Source organism: Sparus aurata, chromosome 13 (assembly GCF_900880675.1).
Source record: "Sparus aurata chromosome 13, fSpaAur1.1, whole genome shotgun sequence".
Taxonomy (NCBI): domain Eukaryota; kingdom Metazoa; phylum Chordata; class Actinopteri; order Spariformes; family Sparidae; genus Sparus; species Sparus aurata.
In genome coordinates this window covers 3,989,185-4,010,892 of record NC_044199.1, presented here as the reverse complement: position 1 = coordinate 4,010,892, position 21,708 = coordinate 3,989,185, and the positions used below count along the sequence as shown (strand labels likewise).

The 21,708-nt window shown below is 39.0% G+C and overlaps 1 protein-coding gene across 6 annotated transcripts in view; it reads left to right on the top strand.

Moving 5' to 3' along the window:
• LOC115594008 (complement C1q-like protein 2) overlaps positions 1–21,708 on the top strand; it is a 108,408-nt gene that overhangs the window by 13,497 nt on the left and 73,203 nt on the right. For 2 of the 6 annotated variants that reach the window (XM_030437761.1, XM_030437762.1), the window contains one exon: positions 7,712–7,795. In XM_030437761.1, coding sequence (XP_030293621.1) covers positions 7,712–7,795 — 84 coding nt within the window. Of the gene's footprint in view, positions 1–7,711; positions 7,796–12,281; positions 12,599–13,491; positions 13,576–13,756; positions 13,841–16,986; positions 17,071–17,170; positions 17,300–17,379; positions 17,809–18,770; positions 19,014–21,708 lie in introns of those variants that run through there. The other 4 variants (XM_030437759.1, XM_030437763.1, XM_030437764.1 and 1 more) reach the window with 4 other exon arrangements.

Below are 21,708 nucleotides of genomic sequence, written 5' to 3'. Positions count from 1 at the left end.
ACTCACTATCATTACATTAACTCCAGACCTGCAGACCAGACTGAGCAGCAGTGAGTCCAGGATTGACCAGCTGGAGAGAGAAAATGCAGGTGAGGATTGTATAAACTCATCAACACACACACACACACACACACATTTCTCATTTAGTCCAGCTTAAGTTTAATGATACAGATGTTCTTCTTTGTGTCATCAGAGAAACCAAAGGTGGCCTTCTACACAGCTCTGACTGATGCAGGAACTCTTGGACCATACAACACAGACATCACACTGAAATACAGCAAGGTCTTCACCAACATTGGCAATGCTTACAATCCATCTACAGGTAACATACTGCAGCTCACATGTGGACATTTTACATACATCAGTTGTTCCTGTTTTTCATTTTCTGCTCTCACTCTGTAGGTTTCTTCACAGCACCAGTCAAAGGTGTCTACTATCTCCAGTTCACTGGGTATAGTGTAATTCCTGGTTATACAGGTGTATATGTGTACAAGAACAACAAAAAGATTATGTCTACCTGGGAGACTAGCAATGATAACGTTCCTGAGTATTTTACTAAATCTCTGGTGTTGGAGCTGACAGCAGGAGATGAAATTTCCCTGGTTCTCAAACTAGGATATATTATCTTTGACAACATTGATAACCACAGCACCTTCAGTGGCTCCCTTCTGTTCACACTGTGAGGATGTTGTTCAGGCTGCTGTGTGACTGATTTGTCACAAACCCTGTTGTTATTGTCTGAACTGTGAATCTTTATAAAATGCTGATATATCTCAGCACTGCTGCCTCCAGGACAACTTTCTGTACATTCACTGCATGAATCAAATAATGTGATTCTCAATCTGACTTCACTTTTGTGTCGTCACATGAAAACAACATTCAAATAAATCAAAGTTGCATTTAAGTGTTTCTGTCTGTTCTCACTGACTGTAGGCTGTAAAGCCTGAGAGAGGTTTCATTGATTCACTACATGAGTCTCATTTCAGCCGTTCTTTATTCAAAATGATGTAGATGATCCTTCATTTTCATATTTGAATGCTTAATGTAAAAATAAAAATGCATCTCAAATAGAGAAAAAAACATAATCAAATCTGAGTCAGCTGAATGTATGAATATCTGACCCCTGACCTTTGACCCCTGACCACAGTTCAGCAGTCTGAAGGATCTTTGTATCGTCCAAACTGAGTTCAAGTATTCAGGGAACCACCAGAGGGCTCCAGAGAACAGATATTAACTTTCTCTGGGCTTTAAATAATGTACGAAACAAAAACAAAATCATTACTAGGATGTGAAAGACAATCACAATGTTCAAACAGAGGACAGTATCTATATTATTGTATAAGCCTAATACATCAGAGATAATGAGATTCAAGTGAGACAGAGTGAAGAAAAAGTTGAACTCACTCACTGAGTTTAATCAGATGACCCTCAGTCACACTAGAAGGCCTCAGCATCAGGATCAGTGTGTCTGTGAGTGTTTGTCTATGTGTGTGTATTAATAAACACAGTGTTGACACAGTACAGTTTAAATGTTCTACGACCCAACTTTTGTTTTTCTTACCAGCACAGAGATTTCATCGAATCATCTGAGACCTTCACTGAGAAATCCATTTATTTATATCAGCTTTAAAAACTGAGGTCCAGGTCAACAGGAGGGCCGAGGTACTGAATCCAGTTCTAACCTTCATCATGGACAACAGTCTTTTCATTACGGTCCAAGTAAACAACAGTGAAGTATGATAACATGCTAATCGTGTTTCTTTAATAGGCTGATTGAGCTCTGAGCAGTTTCATCATTTCATCATTTTCAGTCAAAAAAACTTGAAGTCATAAGAACTTTTATTTATAAGTTCTGAAAATAAGAACTGCAAATTTTAAGTCTAATGAACTTTGTGTTTACAACTTGTGTATTAACATTATGCTAAGTTATCAGGAAAAGATCCATAGATCCAATTATATTTTTTTTGTTTACAGTGTTGAGTCAAAATTATCATGAACAAAAACACTTGTTGCCGATCTAACACCAGCACAAACTGGACAAACTGGACTCTGACTGATGCAGTTGTCATTTTTACAACCAGCGTCCACATTGTGCAAGTAGCAAATGTACTATGAGGTGTGGTCAGGCAGCAGAAAGTGAAAAACATGTCTATGAGTCAGTAGTGCACTATTTTTCCTGCTTTTTAAAAGGTGCATCATTCAGATATTAACATGAACCTACATGGATGGGTTGGCACCACATGTACACCCTGCTTTAATGATCAGAGAGGCTGCTTTCAGTCATTTTAGTCGTTTCCATGCACTCAGTAACTTCACAGCAGCAAATATCATTGCACATTTAAACCGCAAAAGGAAAAACTGTAGTTATAAACTTGACAGGACAGAGGAAACTCTCCAGAGGAACCAGAATCAAACTTTCAGTTTCTTAAATAAAACTTTGAGACAGCTCCGATGGAGCTCAGGATTTATCTGGAGGGTTGCTGCCTTATTCCAAACAACTGGACTATATGAATCTGAACTGCGTTTAATTTACTGCTTGCACAATTAGATGAACATTAATTAACAAAAAGTCCTGACCGATGACCGATGGAGTTTAGCTGTTGCACCTCATGCATGATACATGCTGGCTCTTACAAATGAGAATGAACACTTTGCTCTTACATCACATGCAGTTGCTTCTGATCCTAGTTTGACATTCTGACAAACATTTAACCCAACATGTAGAGCAGCCTGCAGTGAGGCTACGAAACAGCCTACAACATGTGCAATGATGCAATAATCTTTTACTGGATAGTTGATGTTATCAGCATTCTGTACCCATATTGTAATAATCTACATGCCCTAAAAACACTTGTGCCATGGACTTTAGACGTTGCGCCTTCGATCGTTTGAATAGGACAGCTGTTGTTTTCCCATTAATTCTTCCATCTGAAGTTTGGAGACGATATAAGACAGACCCACTCTACCACTGTACCTTTGTGGAGACGATGAGGGTTGTTGTTGGTTTGCTGTTGTTGTTGCACGGTCTGTGTGGATCAGGGGCTCAGGGGGAGGCTGGAGGCCTCGGAGAGGTGGCTGAGATCAACCAGAACACAGATCCAAAACATGCAGCTGAGGAATCGACTAAGCAGACCACAAAGCAAACCACCTCTGACATCTGGACGCAGCTGAGGGCACTGAGAGACATGGTGGTGGAGCTCAATGTTCACATGGAGCTGCTGCAGAGAGAGAATTCAGGTACAGACTGATTACTTTTCCTGTTCACTGATGATCATGTTCCACTGAAGTGTGTCAGTGTAATACTGTACTTTCTGTGAGCTCAAGAAAAAAGCTTTAAACATGGATATGATTTGGATAATTTAACTTCATATCATGACAGATACCACTGAGAGCAAACATGATATGATACAATGATTTTAATTCTCACTATGAAGAATGTCACATGTCAATATAATATATATTATACTATTCAATCATCATTGTTGATGCATTAATTTGTTAGTCACTCTTCCTTTTGCAGCTCATAAAGGTGGAATTATTTTCAATTATCTTATAGACAGCTTGGTTGGTTGAGAATTCCAAACCACATATCTATAAAGTTTTAACAATATGAGTCAATTTTACTTAACAAAATATCACTGTAAAACTGTATAAATAATGATTTCTTGCTGTAATTTTAAATTCAGTATGATGAGTTGAGCAGATAAGATGAGAGTCAAGTCACTTTACATGATTGTTGTACATGCAGTTATATGTTGATGTCTGATCTGTTCTGGGATTTACTGTCATTACATTAACTCCAGACCTGCAGACCAGACTGAGCAGCAGTGAGTCCAGGATTGATCAGCTGGAGAGAGAAAATGCAGGTGATGAAGTGAAATGATGAATTTATTGTGAGCTCCAGAATAAAGCTGTAACAATGCATTTCATCACTAACATATACATATATATATATATATATATATATATATATATATATATATATATATATATATATATATATATATCCCTCTGGACTCTATGCTGGCCATTTGTGTCCACCTCACTTCCTTTTTGTTGATCATTTTAGCTGTGTTAATGCATATGGAATGATATTTCCCAAGGGTCTGGATTTTTGGCTGATCTTTCAATTTTCAAAACCTGCTCTTTAAATATGTCAATATTATACTGTGTATCTACAATTGTACCTTATGGCTCTATCGTGGACACTTTTGGCCAATTGAAACCCATTAAAACCACATGTTTTAATTCCTTGTGATTTACAGTATAAAATCATATAATTTAGGTAAAATAGCTTTCATTCTAAACCCAACATTTGAAAATTTTAGTTTTTAATGTTTTTTACCAGATTGTGTCATTTGTCCATTTTTGGGCAAGGGAGCAATTTCAGTTAATATTCTTAGTTTCCACTAGGGGCGTATGATGGCTTCCTGCACTCCAATGGAGCAAATGAATGACACAATTTTGACATAGGTGTGATCCTAAGGATGTCAGGTAATGATGTGTGTTTGTGCATGAAAAAAAAATGTATTATTAGCAAGATAAAGTGACATAAATTACAGTGTATCATACCATACAAGTTTTGGTGAATTACTCTTGGTACAGGTTATTGAGCTTTGAGTTTCCAAGGCAAACCTGGCTGTGATGCACAGGTTGAAAACACCTGTAACTTTGATCTTTTCATAAAAAAATGCCACACACAACTACACAATAGCCTTTACATTCTCAAATAGCTGCTCTCCAAAAAAAAGGATCACAGGTCATCTTGACCTCTGGCTTCTGGGGAAACAAAAACAAAGTCTGACACTGTTTATAAATCTGTCCTGGAGTTTTTGCAGGTGCAGTCAGTACTAATGCTTTAAGTGAGCCTATCAGCTCCCAGATCCTTCTTTATCTGCAAGATGGCAAGAAGGTCATATGCCCTGACTGAAGCACTTGAGTATGTAATGGGCTCAGAGAGTAAAGATGGGGAGAAATCCTCTGCGGTTGAGGAGGAGAAATCTTCTACCCAAGATGAGGACACGTCCTCTCCTGAAGATGATTGGACACCTTCCTCGGTGGATGACAGCAACACCACTGATGACGACTTCCAGCCAGTGCCTGGTTCCTCTTCCTCAGGGGAAGAGGACAGTACAGACACAGCGATGGAGGCCGATCAGCTGATGGCAGAGACAGAGGGGCTGGCGGGTGAGTGGATGTCTCGTCATGGGAAAATAATGTGGTTTCCCACTGCTGAAGAGACCCTGCACCACAATCCAGTATCCACTGGTTTCACCCCAGGGCCCACCCTGTATGCAGTTGCCCATATCAGCAACCTGAGGTCTGCCTTTGACCATTTTATTACAGAGGAGATCATTCAGCTGCTGTGCACCAACACAAACCTGCATGGGAGGCGAAGGTGTGAGGATTGGAAGAATGTGGATGAAGTGGAGATGAGAGTCTACATTGGGATTCTGACTCTGGCTGGCGTCTACCACTCAAGACATGAAGCAACACGTGGCATGTGGGATGCCAAGACAGGACGGGCCACGTTTTGTGCCACGATGCCCCTCTACAGCTTCACTCAGATCAGCGCTAACATCTGCTTTGATGACAGGCTCTCCCACCCAGGACGCTTCAGGAATGATAAACTCGCTGCATTTCGCATCCTGTGGGAAAAGTGGGTTGCTTGCCTCCCCCTCTTATTTAATCCAGGGGTTGATGTGTGTGTGTTGACGAGCAGCTTGTTGCATTCATAGGTCATTGTGGACTTCGACCAGTGGCGTGCACAGACCTTTTGAAAGGCAGGGGCGAAAGGCAAAAAAAGGGCACATACAGCAAGTTCTTGCGACTGAAGAGGGCACAGTAGCGCGCGTTTTGGCTCCGAGGAGGGCACTTTAGTGCCTGATTTTGTCACCCAAGAGGGCAGTTTATCATGTTTTAACCAGCCAAGGGGGCAGTTTGTTGTGTTTTGCCAATCAAGAGGGCACTTTAACGCACTTTTTGGCTCCCAAGAGGGCGCTTCAGAGCGCGTTTTGGCTCCCAAGATGGTGCTTCAACGCACTTTTTGGCTCCCAAGAGGGCACTTTAGCACGCATTTTGGCACTCAAGAGGGCACTTTAGTGTGCATTTTCGAACAATTAGGCCACTGCCCACCCCCCCATGCACACCACTGACATCTACAATATATTCCCAACAAGCTTTCACAGTATGGCATTAAAATCTGGTTCACCTGTGATGTGGCAACCTCCTATGCCTGGAGCATGGAGATTTACATGGGAAAACGACCCAGTTAATTCTGGAATTGATTAAAATTTTGGATTTCATGATCAGGACTGATGTCAAATTTGAAAAAAGGAGCAAATATTTTCAGTATATAGTGTTTGTATATAGCATTTTGTAAGCAAACAGGAGGTGGACACTTTTGGCCATGCATAAGCTAAGGGGGAGTTTTTATTAAATCACCATGTAAACATGGTGATTTAATGCTATTCTCCCTTATAAATCATCAGCATTATGTTATCTAATAGGCATTTAAAGGGTTAAAATTCAGAATTTATATGAAATTTTAGTTTTCATGACCAGGACTGATGCAAATTTAAAAAACTGGGAAAAAAAAGTGGAATTATTTTTATATATGTATTAGTTTTATAGCATTTTAGAAATGTAAACATGAGGTGGACACTTTTGGCCACGAACAAGCTGAGAGGGAGTTTTTATGTTTTTCTGTCACTGCACAAAAAACTAATGAAGCATAAAAATCATTGATACTGCTTATTATTGACACACATTAAGCTGCAATGATGGTTAAAGAATAATACAGGTAGCATATATTATTTTGCAAAAACATGGTGATTTAATGCTATTCTCCCTTACAACTCATCAGCATTATGTTATCTAATAGGCATTTAAAGGGTTAAAATTCTGAATTTGAATGAAATTTTAGTTTTCATGACCAGGACTGATGCAAATTTAAAAAACTGGTAAAAAAAAAATGGAATTTTTTCAATATATACTGTATATATATTAGTTTTATAGCATTTTGAAAATGTAAACAGGAGGTGGACACTTTTGGCCACGAACAAGCTGAGAGGGAGTTTTTTCTACTTTGCCTTCCCTGCACAAAAATAACAATGCATGATAATCAATGTTGGTGTTAATCAGTTACATATCTCAGACTGTGTTATTGATAATACAAGATAAACCGGTAGCACTAAGAAGATAGGCAGTGATCATTTTTGTGGTAGTTTTCCAACAAGCGCATTGTGCAAACAAATTGGCATTTGAGGGGTTAAAAAATTAAAAATGAATTAATTTTTTGTACTTAGGACAAGAACTGATATTAATTAAACATTTTATGCAGTAAAAGCATCAAAAAACATACAAAATCCCAAAAACTACAGACTCAATCTGTTGGTGGCCATTTTTGGCCATGAACAAGCTGAGAGGGTAGTAAAAACGAACAAGATGGCGCTGTTGGAAACATCAAGAGATGATCAGACTTATCACAATTTATATGGATGTTGATCATGTTTTCCTTGAAGAGTTTGAATGAAGTGTGTCAGTGCACTAAAAACTTATTGTGAGCTCCAACAATAAAGGTTCAGAAATCAACATGGATGACAGCATCATTGAATAAAAAATATAATAGAGCTCATTGTTTTGTGTTTTTGTATCATAAGAAATTAATTTACGCATTCACAAACAAAATCAAACTTCCTCTGTTTTTCAGTCCAAGCCACAGAACTGGTATCTTTGGAAAGCAGACTGACGTCCTCCGAGAGCAAAACAAGTGACCTAGAAAAAGAGAATGCAGGTATCACACTGACAACCTTCACCTCAAATTAAGAACAGTTTATGTTGCCTAAAGAACACCTTAACTACACAGGTGTTGGATGAAAAATTATTTGTGTGAATAATTTGTGTAACAATCGCATTTATTGTTTTGGACAACATGGAAAACTACTTTTTGTGTCAGTATATGGTCTGATCATAAAAGAAACAATAGTTTTAGCACTCAGACAGACAGAGAAAATATGGGTCAAGATACTGTAAATAATGTGTTGTTCGTGTTGATAGTTTGATATTTTGATGTCTGTCTGTGATTCACTGTCATTACATTAACTCCAGACCTGCAGACCAGACTGAGCAGCAGTGAGAGTGAACTTCTCATCAGCAAGTCCAGGATTGACCAGCTGGAGAGAGAAAATGCAGGTGAGGGTTGTATCTACACACACACACACACACACACACACTTCGTCCAAGTTAAGTTTAGCGATACCGATGTTCTTCTTTGTATCATCAGAGAAACCAAAGGTGGCCTTCTACACAGCTCTGACTGATGCAGGAACTCTTGGACCATACAACACAGACATCACACTGAAATACAGCAAGGTCTTCACCAACATTGGCAATGCTTACAATCCATCTACAGGTAACATACTGCAGCTCACATGTGGACATTTTACATACATCAGTTGTTCCTGTTTTTCATTTTCTGCTCTCACTCTGTAGGTTTCTTCACAGCACCAGTCAAAGGTGTCTACTATCTCCAGTTCACTGGGTTTGGTTTCTATGCTGGTCGTATAGGTGTACGAGTGTACAAGAACAACCAAAGGATTATGGCTAATTGGGAGCATAACAACAATGATAGGGTTACTGAGTATTTCACTAACTCTCTGGTGTTGGAGCTGACAGCAGAAGATGAAATTCACCTGGTTCTCCCATCAGACCATTCTATCTATGATGACGGGGATAATTACAGCACCTTCAGTGGCTCCCTTCTCTTCACACTGTGAGGATGTTGTTCAGGCTGCTGTGTGACTGATTTGTCACAAACCCTGTTGTTATTGGCTGAACTGTGAATCTTTATAAAATGCTGATATATCTCAGCACTGCTGCCTCCAGGACAACTTTCTGTACATTCACTGCATGTATCAAATAATGTGATTCTAAGTCTTACTTGTTTCATCATATGAAAACAATTTTAAATAAATCAAAGTTGCATTCAAGTGTTTGGATTCTGTTTGTTATCATTGACTGTTGGCTGTGAAGCCTGAGATGAGTTTTATAGATTCACTACATGAGTCTCATTCTGACCTTTTGCATCTCAGGCCTCCTTATTAAAATAAATTAGATGACCCTCCATTTTTACTTCAACACAACATGAAGTTACTACAAAGTCTGTGTGATTTACTGCAGCTGACTCTCTCTGTATATCAGAGTAATACCGCCCTCTGGTGGTGAAAGATTTGTACTGCATCAAAGAGTTTGAACAGACCTGAGAGGGTGTGTGGCCTGAACACTTCCAATCAACTGTTGGTACATATCAACATACATTGTGAAAATACTGCATTTGGTTGAAGATCTGCATCAAAATAAACACAGTGGAAGTTAGTTCTAGTGACTGAGTGATGCAAGTGCACAATGTGCACACTTATGAGAGTTTATGTCAAAACAACCGCAAATACAAGAATTGTAAATAATAATGTATCTAAAGTAGACAAAACAAAATAAAACTACTAAAAGTAAAGTATGATTAGTAGTCGAAAAACAAAACCTTCACAATCTGAGTCAGTCAAATTTGAATGTATGAATATCTGACCCCTGACCTTTGACCCCTGACCACAGTTCAGCAGTCTGAAGGATCTTTGTATCGTCCAAACTGAGTAGAAGTATTCAGGGAACCACCAGAGGGCTCCAGAGAACAGATATTAACTTTCTCTGGACTTTAAATAATGTACGAGACAAAAACAAAATCATTATTGGGATGTAAAAGACAATCACAATGTTCAAACAGAGTCCAGTATCTATATTAATGTATAAGCCTAATACATCAGAGATTATGAGATACAAGTGAGACAGAGTGAAGAAAAAGTTGAACTCACTGAATTTAATCAGGTCAGGGTGTATACAGAGATTCTTAAGATGAATTTACTACCTTTTTACTACCTTCACAAAATGTTTTACTACCCGCACGACAGCACGACGGGCTGTAACTGCTAAAAGAAAAGAGAGCAGCTCACTGCCAGTTGCAGCTTCTTATCGTGATCTGCAGTCTTTGTTAATTTTTTGTCATGATTGCTATTATCAGTACTTAGATTATCAAAAATCACAGTTCCATGTCAGGATGTGGTTATAATAGACAGATTCAATATTTAACTGTCATGTGTCATCACAGTAACAGCGTTACATACATTAGCAGCTGTTACACATAAACACATTATAAAACACATCATTTGGTCCCCTTTAAGCGCCGGGCGGAGGTGTATATTTTGGTAAATAACCGCCGGTTCCAAATTAATACAGAGTCTTATTTATTTAAAAAAAACAAACTACAAGTAAGAAGACAGGACCACTGACACTGCACGATTTTTTTCTTCGCCTTTTTCACTTATCGTGCTTGCTTCTGTCAGCCATCACAGTGATGATCGCCATGACTCCGGTGCAGCAAACTTTCTGTCTTAAAATATGCAGAGGAAAACTCGGGAGAAGCAGCCGCTAGATGTTTCTCTGTCGACCCCAAGAGAGGGAGAGATTGGCAAAAAAATAAAACTGAGCTTCAGCGTCTGTCCGAGGAGGACAGCAACAGGGCCAGGCTGCCTGCTGAAGGGAGAAAGAAGGCTAGCGAGGAGCCTGAGATAAACATGCGGGAATGAGTTATCAGCAAACGGGCACGCCACGAAAGAGTGTCCCGCAAAATGATCAGGGCGATGGCGAAACAAATGTCCGCCACTGTGAGTGACAGCAGAGATGAGGAGTTGCTGGTTGGATAAATCGTTTTCTCCACCGCACCAACTTCACTGGCAGAAGACAACTATTGCCCAGAAGAATGCCAGAGAATTCACAGATAAGCTGACGAAGTTGGTCTGTTAAAACCTATTGGTGGTTAATGGTGGTCCGGTGGCCCGGCGGTCCTACCCTCAGTTAGCAAAACAAGCAGACCAACATTAGAACTCGCCAACGTTAGCTGGCTACTAGTTGCTATCAACGCGCATGCACATGACCAATGCACGTGACATCATTCCTACCATTCAGGTCCAACTTGCAACATAGAAATAAATTCACGAAAGTTTAATAATCTAATGGTCTGCACGAAAGTTAAACAAATTGAAAAAAGCATAGGCCCAGTTGGATGGAGGCTCGAAAAATTACTACCTCGTCAGATGACGTTTACTACTTTTTACTGGCCTTAATTTGGCTTAATTTAATTTACTACCTTTCCCTACCTTTTACAACCCTGCGGCCACCCTGCAGATAACCCTCAGTCACACTAGAAGGCCTCAGCATCAGGATCAGTGTGTGTCTGTGATTGTTTGTCTATGTGTGTGTATTAATAAACACAGTGTTGACACAGTACAGTTTAAATGTTCTACGACCCAACTTTTGTTTTTTTACCAGCACAGAGATTTCATCGAATCATCTGAGACCTTCACTGAGAAATCCACGTATTTGTATCAGCTTTAAAAACTGAGGTCCAGGTCAACAGGAGGGCCGAGGTACTGAATCCAGTTCTAACCTTCATCATGGACAACAATCTTTTCATTACGGTCCAAGTAAACAAACATGATTCATCACAAAATGTCGCCTATTACAGGCTCTATGAAAAGAGGATCTCAGGAGAACTCTGAAACAATGAATGCTGGGAAGTATGACAACATGCTAATCATGTTTCTTTAATAGACTGATTGAGCTCTGAGCAGTATATTCATCATTTCATCAAATCCAAAAGATTTGAAGTCAGAAGAACTTTTATAAGTTCTGAAAATAAGAACTGCAAATTTTAAGTGGCACTTGGTAAAACTCCTAAGAGCAAAGGCTGAGGTTTTCATGGGGCAGTGGGCAAAGCATTTTGGCATCGTTTTGTTCACAGATTTGACAATATCAGAACGTGGCCGCTTCTGATCCGGACTCAAAGCGCTAGATTCTGTTTTAATAAAGACTGCTTCATCATTCCATCCAGCCTTGCCTCCGCAGAATCATTTTATGATCAAACTACACACCGACACCTTTGAGAAGAAAAGCCCAGAAACTATACTCTTCATCACCTGCAGTAGCTGCTGATTCTGGTTTGAAATTCTGACAAACATTTGACCTAACAAGTAGAGCAGCCTGCACTAAGTCCATGAAACAGCCTACAACATGTGCAGTAAAACAATAATTGTTTATTGGATAGCTGATGTTGTCAGCATTCTGTACACATACTGTGATTATCTACACACACTAAAAACACCTGTGCCATGGACTTTAGACATTGTGCCATCAATTGTTTAAATTGGACTGTTGTTGTTTTTCCCATTCGTTCAGCCAGCTGAAGTTTGGAGACAATATAAGACAGACCCACTCTACCACTGTACCTTTGTGGAGACGATGAGGGTTGTTGTTGGTTTGCTGTTGTTGCTGCTCGGTCTGTGTGGATCAGGGGCTCAGGGGGAGGCTGGAGGCCTCGGTGAGGTGAATGAAATCAACCAGAACACAGATCCAAAAGATCCAGCTGAGGAATCGACCGAGCAGATCACAAAGCAAACCACCTGTGACATCTGGACGGAGCTGAGGGCACTGAGAGACATGGTGGTGGAGCTCAATGTTCACGTGGAGCTGCTGCAGAGAGAGAATTCAGGTACAGACTGATTACTTTTCCTGTTCAGTGATGATCATGTTCCACTCAAAGTGAAACTCTCGCCCAAAAGAAACCAAGGCTTTATTTGGGAATGTATATGAGTCAAACCTTTGTGTAAAAGCATAATTACGAAGAATCAGGCACTTTTAAGATTTACTGTAGTTTCATTTTCGGGCGAGCTAAGTTTCAATGGAGCGCTGGGGCACTCTGACGCTGGCATCAAAATCTCTATTTCTAAAACACTAAGAAGGCTCAACACAACATTAAACTTTGCTCGTAGTGTCACCAGGGTCTCTACACATGAACACGAGCATTGAGAACATTGTTTGTGTACACAGAGTTTACTAAAAAGAAGGTTTTTGAACAACTCACGTTTGCCGCTGTATCTTCGGCGCCTCGCCGTCATGGTACAATAAAAATGTAAATCCCTGAGTGAGACGAAACAGGCAGGAGAGTAATGGTGGACCGCTCCTCAAGCCTTCCTGTTAGTTTGCACTCGGGGATCCACACTCTCACGTGATGGAACTAGATGAAATGTGAAGAGACCAACAATTGATTACTGTTCATCCTGAGGGGAACATGAGTGTGTGTAACAAAGTTTGAGGTAATTAATCCAGCAGCTGTTGAGATAATTTCTCAATAGCACACATTTTGGCCTCCTGGGGGCGCGAGAAGAGACGTCAGGGCGCCACGGTGGGATCCATCCTTTGGAGAACATGAAGTGTGTTCATAAACTCGTGACAATCCAAAGTGGTGGACTGTGTGAACATTTTTAAGTATTCATTCTGGAGATAAGATGAGAATCTGTATTGTAAATGTATTGAGCATGTTAACAGTTTGATATTTTGATGTCTGCTCTGTTCTGTGATTCACTGTCATTACATTAACTCCAGACCTGCAGACCAGACTGAGCAGCAGTGAGAGTGAACTTCTCATCAGCAAGTCCAGGATTGACCAGCTGGAGAGAGAAAATGCAGGTGATGAAGTGAAACAATGAATTTTTTGCGAGCTCCATAATAAAGCTGTAACAATCCACGTGGTATGGATGAGATAATTATGCTATATTTAATTAATGACAAAACACAGTTTGTGTATTTCAAGCTTTGTTAGAAATGTATTCAACCCTTCATAAAAATACATCAAACTCATGTTTTTCAGTCCAAGCCACAGAACTGACATCTTTGGGAACTAGACTGACGACAACCGAGAGCAAAACAAGTGACCTAGAAAAAGAGAATGCAGGTCTGTGACTGACAAACATGAAGGTTTTATAACTTTACTGGTTTGTTATTGTCTGTGATATTATTTTAATCTGTGTTAACAGTGTACTGTGCACATCTTTGAACATTATTTAAGTTTCAGTTAAAAAAGTTACAAGTTGTTCAGAAATGTTGAGAATATTTAGCCCTATAAAGCCTGACCCATCAAAACATTGTCAGAAAATTCTAATTTTTTGGAACTGAGATGTTTATAAAACCTTTTAACGAAATCAGTTAAAATAAAATTTCTATATCATTTTGTTTATGAGATATTTTTTGTATCACATTTGATACATTGGGCGTTTTTGGCAACTTTTTGCTCAAAACAATGTTGATTTTAGATATAAATCAAATTGTGCAAATAACATTTTGAAAATATAGAACAAATTAGGCAGCTTCTCTCATTGTTTTTTTATACATAAAACTTTTCACAGTCTTTTTTTTCACTTGTCGTCTGCACAAGAACAGTTTCGGTCCTTGTTCAGGCAAAAATGCACCTTATACCTTCACAGTTGGCATGTGAGAGGTGATTGCTGGTGCAGTGCTTGCAAAATAGTGTGTGGTTGTATTGTGGTAGGATTGATGTTGATTCCATCACAAAAATGTGACATGACCATTCAGGGATAAATACCTGCAGTATCAAATTTGATACACACATTTTTAACACAGTTTAACTGTAATATAAAGAATGAATCATTGAGTAATTATGCATTGATTCAATACAGAACATATTTACTTGAAAAAAATTAGTTACAATATAGATGTTATTCCTACTGTAACTTCTTGAAAATTAGCAAAGATTTTCCTGCCAAAAGTGTGAGAATGATTTAACGACAGCGGCCATTTTGAAAAAGCCCAAAAGTCCTTCCACTGCCTGCAGTGGAATGATTATCCACTAGTGGGCAGAATACATGTATCAGGTGATATACAACAGAGCCCGTATTCACAAAGACTTTTATCTTAACGTTAGGAGTACTCCTAAATCGGACTAAAAGTTTTTATGTAGGAGTCGTTTCTTAAAAGTAATTCACAAAGCAGCTGAGACATACTTTTAGTTATGAAAACAGTGAACTCCTAAACTAGAAGTAACTCTCTGTTGCTATGGATGATGTCATTTTATAAGGACGCACTTAGAGGTGGTGACAACGGTGATTGGTTGTTGAGTGACAGGGCAGCCCATTGAAAAGTCATTTAGGCTACGCAATGCATGAAGTGAAAATAAGGAAGTTGCCTACAAGCCCATGACAAAGCCTATGAAAAGATATTGGATAAAGAAATGTATTTATTTGAGAAATAAGTGCCCCCCCCCCCCCCCAAACAAAAACACTTAGGACAAAATTTACAAATTAGAAGATTGCGATGAAAAACAAATTAATTGTCAATAAACGCGGCATTTGCTCGAAAAGCTGCGTCAAACAACTCTCCATTAAAATTCGGGATTCGTGTGTTGATCCGGGCCATTTCACAACAATGTCCAGTATATTGTAACATGCGTCAAAGACAATTTGTGTGTTGATGGTATGCAACTTTTTCCGATTGACAAAAGCCCTATTCGCACGGGACTAGTATAACGTGGGGACCTCCAGTAATTTGTAATAATTGCGGAGGTCGTCTGTGATCTTAATCCCGTGCGAATCTGCAATGTCCTTAATTTGTAATGTAAAAATTCCACCGCAAATTACCTATCATATTTTACCAAACATAGAGGTCATTTGATAATATTAGTTCCGTGCAAATCGGCATCTCTGTGATTTGGGCTCGTCTTTTTGTTTTTCTTAAGGTTTTTTGTGTTTTCCACACCTTTTTCTGCCTTTTTCCCGTTCGAGAATTATGGAGGCTGCGTTGGGAATTATGAATGAAAGTTTTGACAGCATTTTGGGTGCAAATTCAGGAGGCTCATCAGATGAGCGAAATCTCGAAAGATTAGATGTATAACATGCATGGCAGCATGCGGTAAGGAAAATGTTTCCATCTTTCAACAGTCTCACCAATTATTATATTAAAAATGTCCATATCTAACCGTTGTGCTGCTCCAGTAAGGGCTCCGTTGCGATCAATCCGGGTGTATATGTCAGTAAATTCGAGTTAAAACACAGACTTCGCTTATCATGTGCGAATGCGCCACACAAAACACTGACGTGATGGGATAATTACTAAATCACTTGAGGTCCCCAGGTAAAACTAGTCCCGTGCGAAGAGCTGCATTTTCCCCCTAGACAAATACCGGAGTGTTGCCAAACATTTTAACTCTGGCGTTATTGGATTGTTTCGGTTGGTTGGGGACATTATTGCATCCCTCACCAACGCAACCACAACTTCAATCCCTTCACGGTCCATCCGACATCGTTTTAATAATTCCCTGTCATTTAGCGTCTCCAAAACATTTGGCTGTGACTAGGTCTTAGTGGGTTAAGAGTCCTCTGGACTACTTCTAAGGTCTCCCAGACTTAGGTGCTACTTAGGCTTAAAATGTTTTGTGAATAACTCTTATTTTCAAAAATTAGGAGTCCTAAAGTTACGACTGACACGCCCATTATTTTTAGGAGTTGCTCCTAAATTCGCCTGTTAGGAGCTACTTTTAGCCTTAAGATTCTTTGTGAATACGGGCCCAGGTTTTTAAGGAAAGTATTGATTATGTTGACAAGATAGAGGTCTCAGAAACTTGCGTATCAAATATGATACAAATGGCAAATAGGGTTAGGAATTTCTTCACAAACCAAACTCTCTTTGACTTGACAACATTTTGACCAGATGATGGAGCTAGATGAAAAGTTAAGAGATCAACTATTGATTATAGTTTATCCTGTGGGGAACATGAGTGTGTGTAACAAAGTTTAAGGTAATCAATCCAACAGCTATTGAGATTATTTCTAAAAAAACATAAATTTCCGCCTCCTGGTGACACGAGAAGAGACGTCAGGGCGTCACGGTGGGATCCATTCTTTGGAGAACATGAAGTGTGTTCATAAATTCATGACAATCCAAAGTGGTGGACTGTGTGAACATTTTTAAGTTTTCATTCTGGAGATAAAATGAGAGTCTGTACTGTAAATGTGTTGTGCATGTTAACAGTTTGATATTTTGATGTCTGCTCTGCTCTGTGATTCACTGTCATTACATTAACTCCAGACCTGCAGACCAGACTGAGCAGCAGTGAGAGTGAACTTCTCATCAGCAAGTCCAGGATTGACCAGCTGGAGATAGAAAATGCAGGTGAGGGTTGTATCTACTCACACACACACACACACACACACACAGTTTACTTAGTCTGATTCAGTCGAATTATTACATTAAATGTTCTTCTTATCATCAGAGAAACCAAAGGTGGCCTTCTACGCAGGTCTGACAAACGCAGGACAACTTGGACCATACAACACAGACATCACACTGAAATACAGCAAGGTCTTCACCAACATTGGCAATGCTTACAATCCATCTACAGGTAACATACTGCAGCTCACATGTGGACATTTTACATACATCAGTTGTTCCTGTTTTTCATTTTCTGCTCTCACTCTGTAGGTTTCTTCACAGCACCAGTCAAAGGTGTCTACAATCTCCAGTTCACTGGGTATTGTTACCATGGTGGTAATGTAGCTGTACATGTGTACAAGAACAACCAAAGGATTATGAATAATTGGGAGATTAGCAACGATAACGTCCCTGGGTATTTGACTAACTCTCTGGTGTTGGAGCTGACAGCAGGAGATGAAATTCACCTGGTTCTCCCATCAGGTTTTTCTATCCATGACAGTGGTAATAACCACAGCAGCTTCAGTGGCTCCCTTCTCTTCACACTGTGAGGATGTTGTTCAGGCTGCTGTGTGACTGATTTGTCACAAACCCTGTTGTTATTGGCTGAACTGTGAATCTTTATAAAATGCTGATATATCTCTTCACTTTTGTGTCGTCACATGAAAACAATTTTAAATAAATCAAAGTTGCATTCAAGTGTTTGGATTCTGTTTGTTATCATTGACTATTGGCTGTGAAGCCTGAGATGAGTTTTAGAGATTCACTATGTAGGAGACTATATGGGCCTCACATGGACAGCACCATAGATATAAAGGTAGGGTACTATCACTGCTTGATAATAAAGGTCATTAATCACTGGCGATTAATAATACACTCGTAGATGAGGCAGGCCGAGGCTAGCTGGTTAGCATGCTAAACATTGCAACACAAAACAGAAACGCCATGACATCAAAAATGTTATTTAGCACCTTTTTATATTATCAGAATGACCTCAACACTGAACTGCAATCCTGCTTTTTGTGTTGTAAGAAAAACACAAATGTCATTGTATGTAACAGACTGAGCAACAACAAGTAGACAGTAGATACCAGGAAGCTATAAATACATGGACACTGCACTTAATAATACATACTGTGATGTTTGTTTAATCTATAATAGAGATAAAGAGTGAAAAACACTTTTTTATATCGACTTTATAGTTGTTTGCTACAAATGCATGAATAATATATGACAGTCTGCATTTTGTGATGAATTTTTTGATGGCAGATGTTGTGGTGTAGAGGCTCATGGGAAATATTCACACTGTATAACAACAAAGATGTGGATATGTTTTTTAAATACTTTTGTCTTTTTATTCACTGAGTTGAGTCAGCCACACATGCAGCATCAGGATCAGTGTGTGTCTGTGAGTGTTTGTCTATGTGTGTATTAATAAACACAGTGTTGACACAGTTGTGACAACATGAGAGGAGGTCACAGTTAAAGTGTTCCTCCAGCCTGTAGCAGCTTGTATTTTCTCACCAGCACAGAGAACATATTGAATAATCTGAGGCCTTGAATCAAACTGTCAAACAAGAAACACTTGTTGTTTTTCCCATTCGTTCAGCCAGCTGAAGTTTGGAGACGATATAAGACAGCCCCACTCTACCACTGTACCTTTGTGGAGACGATGAGGGTTGTTGTTGGTTTGCTGTTGTTGCTGCTCGGTCTGTGTGGATCAGGGGCTCAGGGGGAGGCTGGAGGCCTCGGTGAGGTGGCTGAGATCAACCAGAACACAGATCCAAAACATGCAGCTGAGGAATCGACCAAGCAGATCACAGATCAAACCACCTCTGACATCTGGACGGAGCTGAGGGCACTGAGAGACATGGTGGTGGAGCTGCTGCAGAGAGAGAATTCAGGTACAGACTGATTACTTTTCCTGTTCACTGATGATCATGTTCCACTGAAGTGTGTCAGTGTAATGATGTACTTACTGTGAGCTCAATAAGCTTTAAACATCCATATGATATGAATAATTCTACTTAATTTAATGACAAATACAACAGCGATACGTTTGTACTTTTTTTGTATTTTAAAAACTTCCTTTGTTTTTCAGTCCAAGCCACAGAACTGACATCTTTGGGAACTAGACTGACGACAACCGAGAGCAAAACAAGTGACCTAGAAAAAGAGAATGCAGGTCTGTGACTGACAAACATGATATGATAGAATGATTTTAATGAAGAATGGCGTATGTCAATATAAAATAAAATTACACTATTCGATCATCATTTTTGATGCATTTATATGTGCGTCACTCTTTTGTTGCAGCTGATAAAGGTGGAGCTGTTTTTAATTACTTCATAGACTGCTTGATCGGTTGAGAATTTCCCCCAAATATCTATAAAGTTTTAATCATACAATTTCATTACAAATTATATAAAATATAAATGTTATTATTACATTTCATCTATATCATAGAAGACACATGATAGGTTTGAGATAATTTGATTTAATTGAGTTTATTTGAGTCAATTAACCAATTCTGTATTTTTTTCATGAAGTTGATCCAATTTAAATCATTTGAGTTAAATTAGTTGATTGATTTGTGATCACTGGAAATTAATTGTATTTGTTTAAATTCCATTTTAATTGTTTTTGATCCATTTAAGTCATTTTGAATTACCAAAATTGAACTGTTTAACTCTATGAATAATGGCTTCTACCTGTCATTTTAAATCTGGTATGATGAGGTGAGCAGATAACACGAGAGTCAACTCACTTTATACGATTGTTGTACATGCAGTTATATTTTGATGTCTGCTCTGTTCTGTGATTCACTGTCATTACATTAACACCAGACCTGCAGACCAGACTGAGCAGCAGTGAGTCCAGGATTGACCAGCTGGGGAGAGAAAATGCAGGTGATGAAGTGACCTAGAAAAAGAGAATGCAGGTCTGTGACTGACAAACATGAAGGTTTTATAACGTTCATGGTTTGTTATTGTCTATGATATTATTTCAATCTGTGTTAACAGTGTACTATGCACATCTTTGAATATTATTTAAGTTTCAGTTAAAAAAGTTAAAAGTTGTTCAAAAGTGTTGAGAATATTTAGGAATTTCTTCACAAACCAAACTCTCTTTGACTTGACAACATTTTGACCAGATGATGGAACTAGATGAAAAGTTAAGAGATCAACAGTTGATTACAGTTCATCCTGATGGGAACATGAGTGTGTGTAACAATGTTTAGGGAAATCAATCCAACAGCTATTGAGATAACAAAACAACAACATACATTACAGCCTCCTGGTGGCGCGAGAAGAGACGTCAGGGCGTCACGGTGGGATCCATCCTTTGGAGAACATGAAGTGTGTTCATAAACTCGTGACAATCCAAAGTGGTGGACTGTGTGAACATTTTTAAGTGTTCATTCTGTAGACAAGATGAGGGTCTGTACTGTAAATGTGTTGTGCATGTTAACAGTTTGATATTTTGATGTCTGCTCTGTTCTGTGATTCACTGTCATTACATTAACTCCAGACCTGCAGACCAGACTGAGCAGCAGTGAGAGTGAACTTCTCATCAGCAGGTTCAGGATTGACCAGCTGGAGAGAGAAAATGCAGGTGATGAAGTGAAACAATGAATTTATTGTGAGCTCCAGAATAAAGCTGTAACAATCCACGTGGTATGGATGAGATAATTATGCTACATTTAATCAATGATAAAACATAGCTTGTCTTTTGATTTTTTTGTATCAAAAAACTTTCAAAAATGTTGACTGACGACCAATATAATATATATTATATGACTCAATCATCATTATTTATGCATTTATATGTGAGTCACTCTTCTGTTGTAGCTGATAAAGGTGGAATTATTTTTAATTACTTTATAGACTGGTCAGTTGAGAATTTCCCCAACATATGATAATATTAATACTACTACTACTAATAATAATAATAACAATAACAATAATAATAATAATAATAATAATAATAATGCATTTAATTAAAAGGCACCTTTCAAAGCACTCAAGGACACCGCGCAGAATAACAACAGTACATGAAAAATCAGGAAACATTTTAGTGCAATTATGAAAAGATACATAAATGAATATGAAGATGCAATTACACAGTGCAATAACAGAGAATAGGAAAGAGTGTGATTGTATGATTAGTCTGATACAGAGGAAGCCACTCAGTATAAGTGTGTTTTCAGGAAGGATTTAAAGGTGGAGACAGTGTCAGAAGTGTTTATGTCAGGTGGGAGAGAGTTCCAGAGGCTGAGGGCAGATCAGCTGAAAGCTCTTGACCCCAAGGTGGTTAGGTTGGCAGACGAGGCAAAGAGCTGGATGGTGGAAGAGGATCGGAGAGTGCAGGAGGGTGTGTGGATATGGATCAGTTCAGAGAGATAAGATGGTGCCAGTTTGTGAAGGATCTTGAAAGTGAGGAGTAGAATCAATGCAGGATTTGATAGGGAGCCAATGGAGTTGCTGCAGGCTGGAGTGATGTGTTCAGCAGAGGGAGTTCTGCTGATGATACAAGCAGCTGCGTTCTGGACCAGTTGGAGTTTATGAAGTGATTTACAAGGAAGACCATGGAGGAGAG